The 6,079-nt window shown below is 41.0% G+C and overlaps 1 protein-coding gene across 1 annotated transcript; it reads left to right on the top strand.

Annotated features, from left to right (window-relative positions):
• Positions 1–1,102: 1,102 nt before the first annotated feature.
• WFIKKN2 (WAP, follistatin/kazal, immunoglobulin, kunitz and netrin domain containing 2) lies at positions 1,103–5,439 on the top strand. The gene is made up of 3 exons (XM_069951664.1): positions 1,103–1,777; positions 3,539–3,654; positions 3,905–5,439. The coding sequence occupies exons 1-3, from the start codon at positions 1,681–1,683 to the stop codon at positions 5,402–5,404; spliced, it is 1,713 nt and encodes a 570-aa protein (XP_069807765.1). The 5' UTR covers positions 1,103–1,680; the 3' UTR covers positions 5,405–5,439.
• The last annotated feature ends 640 nt before the right edge of the window (positions 5,440–6,079 follow it).

Here is a 6,079-nt window from a genome sequence, read left to right on the forward strand (position 1 = left end):
TCAGGTTTGGATAACATTGCCAAACTCCAAACATTTTGACAGGTGGGCTTAACACTAATTATGACTATTGTATCTTATTTCTCTAGATTTCAAGACTGTCATTGAAGTCTCATGAATGAATCTCATGGACAGGGAAAAAGTTAACAAAGCCTTAGAAAAGTTTTTACCATGGCTGGAATGTTGGTCTTATCAACACTGGAAAGATCTTCTGGTCTAGTAATCATATATGGAAGGGAGGACACGAGATCATGAACCATAGCATAAGGTTAAGGTCTTGTTCCTCCTAATATTGAGCATGCTAGGTCAAGATATGAGCCAATTCCAACAGTTGTTCAGTGTCAACTAGGAGCAGCTTTCGTGGATGGAAAATTGTTCTGCGAACAGTGTTCAGTGGGCGATATCCTTATATTTCATTTTCAGCTGTTTCATCTATGAAGAGAGAATAAGTAAGAGCCAGGTAGCTCTGCTGCTGGCTTTTTCCACCTGGAACAAAAGGGTCAGGCAGCAAAAACCATGCTTGTCCAACCTTTCTCTTTACTGACATCATCTGTTAGTGGATAGTGGGGAGGCTAGCATACACTTTAGTCTGCTGAACGTGCAGTAGTAGTGGATTAGGTCAGGTATATGGACACCTTTAGAGGAAACATTTGCTATTATAAAGGGATGAACTTGACTGCCATAATGTTTAGATAAGCCCTGTTGTACAAATGTCCATCCAGGTAATGGAGATCTGGATCCATCTGACCAGGTTTTTCTACAGACATTGGGATCCATCTAAGTCATATTTCTCCGTAGGCTGCATTCACACGTTTCGGGAAGTTGTCCGTGCTCACGGATCCGTGCGCACGGACGGACAATTTTACAGTCCATTCCTTTCTATTGGGCTATTCAGACGTTCCGTGATTTCACTGATCCGTGATCCGTTCCGTTTAATAATAGGACATGTCATAATTTGGAACGGAGGCACAGAATAGATCCCCCATAGAAATCGATGAGATCCGTATTTTTCACAGATGTGACATCCGTGGAAAACACGGATGTGCAGTAATCAATGAAATTTAAAATGCTTTAACACAGATCCGTGAAAAAACGGACACAGAGCACAATTACCAGACCGGGAAAATCACTGAACGTGTGAATGCAGCCTTAGAGATCTAGATTAATTTAACCAGGACATGTTTCTTCTTAGATATCTGGATTCATTCGGAAAGGCCATGTTTCCCCACGGTGATCTAAATTCATCTGACCCAAGTCATGTTTCTCCACAGAGATTTGAATCCATTTGCCTAGGCCATGTTTCTACACAGACATCTGGATCCATCTGACTGGGCTTTGTTTCTACACAGACATCTGGATCCATCTGACTGGGCTTTGTTTCTACACAGACATCTGGATCCATATGACCGGGCTTTGTTTCTCTAAAGACATCTAGATCCATCTGTTTCAGTCATGTTTCACCACAGAGATCTGGATTCATTCCACTAGGACATGTTTCTCCACAGTGCTCTAGATCCATCTGTCCAAGTTACATTTATTCACATATGTGGATCCATCTGACCAGACCATGTTTCGCAACCGAGATCTGGATCCATCTACCAAGTCATGTTTCCCCACTGAGATTTTGATCCATCTGACGGGGTTATTTTTCTCCATTTAGCTCTCGATCCATCTGACTGGGCCATGTTTCTCCACAGTGATCCAAATCTATTTGACCTGGCCATGTTTCTCCACAGAGATCTGAATCAATTCGACCATCATCCATGCATGCTGAGGAGCAGTAAGTTGTGGGTTTGGACATATTGGTCGGATACCAGTGTTGTATTTAGTCACAATTTGCTCAGTGCTCCACGTGTGTATGGGCACGATTCCTGACATTCTTCTTGGGCCAATTTCGTTGATGGGTTTTCTCCGTTCACAGGACCCCCTTTTTGTGGGTGCTTTTTACACAATCAGGGTGCGTCCACACTATAGAATTCACGCAGAGAACTTCCTGTGGATTCTACTACTCACCTCGGTGCGCTCCCGCTTGAATCTCCGTCCTATAGACTCCATTCTATGCTCAAGCAGATTCCGCCATCCACCCAAAGAATTGACATGTTGGCACGGGGGCGAGCAGCAGAATCCACGGAAAGTTCACCGCACAGATTCTCTAGTGGGAACGCACCCTCACACCTTCCTCCATATACTCTCCACACTGTTACATAAAAACCTACAAAGCTGACAGTGAATTCCTGGCCCTGGCTACCAAACCCCTGATGGCCTTGCTCCAAGTCTCTCACATCACTGTATTATCCCATCTAATGGGGATTTACACTGAGACTGATCACTGGATTTTATACTGCATTCCAGGCAACTGGTCTACTGTTCATACAGGGAAGATCTGCTCATGAGAAGGTAGGGGTCTGTAATAAAGGGTCTATTTGGTCTCGATAGAGATGGGCGTTCTTCTTTAGTTTACTTTAGTTAGGCTTATGCTCTGGTACACATACAAATTAAGGAAAACAGGCTTTTTGCAACAGCCACAAGTTTCCTTGCAATTTTTTTCCTTCCATAGTTAAACATTGAAGTTGTGGTCATGCTGTAATTGAGCCGCGGTGGGCATACTCTAAAATCTACCTCTGCCATGGAATTTATGGTTTGTATAATTTCAGAAAGTAACATTTGCAAGATGCGGTTATACAACACTCGATTGGCTGTACCGAGTTCGCTGCACTGACAGTGAAAAGTCTGTGTTTTGGATTTTACTAATCGGCTCAGACAGAGAAATTACAGCTGTAAAAATAGTGAATTTCAAAGACAGCCTATTCATTAGGACTTTTCCTCCCTTTAAGGTTTCACCGAGTCCTAACAAAGAACAACAGTCTTATGTTGTATAATGCTGCGAAGGAATTTATTAAGCCCTTAATTTGATATATAAAGTTTCTGTGCCATGCCAAATAATGAGCAGTCCTATGTAAACGTGTCTCCCCCAATTAAACTCAAATGTTTTATATAATTACCCAGCAGTCGTCGTATTTTGTTTCGTCATATTACATAAATTTAAACCCGCTCACCCGTGAACAGAACAATTAATAAAGTGGGGGGGTGGGGGGGGGGGTGAGGAACGCCGTCGCCGCAAGCGGAATCCTTTTAAGTCTTTCCAGAATTTTTTTTTTCTTTTTCGGAAATTCACAGACTAAACCTAGGACAAAAACGTATTGTCCTATGAAATCAAGATTTCCCGAATTAATTAATGGAGCAATGGAATAAATTGTACAGTAAATACACACATGCCGCCTGCATGAATTAAAGAGTTATTTTTATAAGACCATTAATCCAGAGCAGATCGGAGCAGGCTGTATTACTGACGGCGCTGTATAGTGAGCAGAGCACTAGACACGCTACGGAAATTTTTCGGCAATTTAATTTTTTTTTTTACAGTTTTAAGGCTAGAATTTGGCCACTAGTCCTGAAATGCGTCATCCTTCTACTAGTACCTGTATGGGGGCGAAGGCTGCAAGGACCCATGTGGTGATTCTTCTCTTTTTACTTCTGCAAGGGGAAGCTGTACCTCACATGAGATACTACAATGCCGGCTTATGTCCGAACGATATGAATCCAAACCTGTGGGTGGATGCTCAGAGTACCTGTCAGAGAGAGTGTGAAGCTGATCAGGTGGGTGCTATTTGCTTTAAGTCATGTTCTACGTGCTGGAGTATCTATGTCAGAGGATACAAAGAGACTATTACTAAACACAGATATGGGGGTAGGATGTTATTCAATGCGGGACTTAGCGTTTTGTAGAGAGTTGGTTTTGTGTTGATTGATGAGCTGAGTGAGCTAAATCTAGTATCATTTGTTTTATAGGTTCTTTTTTATTAGTAGGAAAATTTTTTATTACTTTTTTTTTTTATTTATTTAATAGGAGTGTGAAACTTACGAGAAGTGTTGTCCTAATGTCTGTGGAACCAAAAGTTGTGTGGCAGCTCGATACATGGATGTGAAGGGAAGGAAAGGTCCCATGGGGATGCCCAAACAGGCTACTTGTGACCTCTTTATGTGCACTCAGCAAGGTTCCCAGTGTGACATTTGGGACGGGCAACCCATCTGCAAATGCAAAGATAGATGCGAGAAAGAACCAAGTTTTACCTGCGCTTCTGATGGGCTCACCTACTATAACAAGTGCTTTATGGATGCCGAAGCTTGTGCCAAAGGCATCTCATTAACTATAGTCACATGCAAGTATCACCTCACTTGGCCACATACTAGCCCTCTTCCATCGGAGACAACAGCCATCCCCACCATTCCATCAGTCGAAACAGCCATTGTAAACATTCTTCCACCAGCTCTAGTGAACAAACCCACTCACAAGACTGTCAATGTCGGAGACACGGTCAGCTTTCATTGTGATGTTACTGGAAAACCCAAACCTGAAATAACATGGGAGAAGGAAGGAAAGGACAGTGTAGTCATGCGGCCCAACCATGTGGTTGCGAACATAGTGGTCACCAACATCGCCCAGCTAGTTATCTATAATACACAACTGCAAGACACTGGAGTCTATATATGTACAGCTAGAAACAGTGGAGGCATCATCAAGATCAACTTCCCCTTGTCTGTTAAGGAGCAACCTGCCAAGGAAAAATCTGGAAATCAAACTTTTTTTCCAACTGATGAGTGTCTAAAGCCCCCGGACAGTGAAGACTGTGGGGAAGAGCAGACACGCTGGTATTTTGATGCCAAGAAAAATAATTGTTTCATCTTTGTCTACGGCAATTGCAACAGTAACATGAACCATTTTGAGAGCTATGAGTCATGTATGTTAACGTGTATGAACGGACCAGTCAACATCTGCAATTATCCCGCCCTGCAAGGTCCTTGCAAGGCATACGAGCCACGATGGGCATTCAACAAGCTACTGAATCAGTGTCAGTCTTTCATCTATGGCGGGTGTGTAGGCAATGAGAACAACTTTGAAAGCAAAGAAATGTGTGAGGAATCTTGCCCATTCCCCAAAAACCTAAAGTGTAAAGTCTGTAAGCCTCGGCAGAAGCTGGTGACCAGCTTCTGTAAAAGTGACTTTGCCATTCTTGGGCGAATAGTAGAACTGACAGAAGATCAGGAATCTGGACATGCTCTTGTTTCAGTGGAAGAAATCCTGAAAGATGAAAAAATGGGACTAAAATTTTTGGCAAAGCAGGCACTAGAAATCACTCTTCTCAACATGGACTGGAGTTGCCCCTGTCCCAATGTCACCTCTGTCAATGGACAGCTCATAATCATGGGTGATGCACATAACGGCATGGCAGTCCTACAGCCACACAGCTTTGTGGGCATGTCTAGTGCCCGCCGTGTGCGCAAACTTAGGGAAGTAATCCACAATAAAACCTGTGATCTGTTAAAAGAAATTTTAGGGCAACCGTAATATGTTGATATGTTAATAGAACACGTCTGATACTTGAAGGAATGTATGTTTTCTGAAATTACTAATATCTATTAAAGATCAAATCTGGTCAGATGTGAAAGTTATTCTACTTGTTGTAATGCAATTCATAGGAGGCAGTATTATAGTAGTAATATTCTTGTATATAGGAGCAGTATTATAGTAGTTATATTCCTGTATATAGGAGCAGTATTATAGTAGCTATATTCTTGTATATAGGAGCAGTATTATAGTAGTTATATTCTTGTATATAGGGGGCATTATTATAGTAGTTATATTCTTGTATATAAGAGCAGTATTATAGTAGTTATATTCTTGTATATAAGAGCAGTATTATAGTAGTTATATTCTTGTATATAAGAGCAGTATTATAGTAGTAATATTCTTGTATATAGGAGCAGTATTATAGTAGTTATATTCTTGTATATAAGAGCAGTATTATAGTAGTTATATTCTTGTATATAGGGGGCAGTATTATAGTAGTTATATTCTTGTATATAGGAGTAGTATTATAGTAGTTATATTCTTGTATATAGGAGCAGTATAATAGTAGTTATATTCTTGTATATAGAAGCAGTATTATAGTAGTTATATTCTTGTATATAGGGAGCAGCATTATAGTAGTTATATTCTTGTATATAGGAGTAGTATTATAGT

Source organism: Dendropsophus ebraccatus, chromosome 14 (genome assembly GCF_027789765.1).
Source record: "Dendropsophus ebraccatus isolate aDenEbr1 chromosome 14, aDenEbr1.pat, whole genome shotgun sequence".
NCBI classification, from domain to species: domain Eukaryota; kingdom Metazoa; phylum Chordata; class Amphibia; order Anura; family Hylidae; genus Dendropsophus; species Dendropsophus ebraccatus.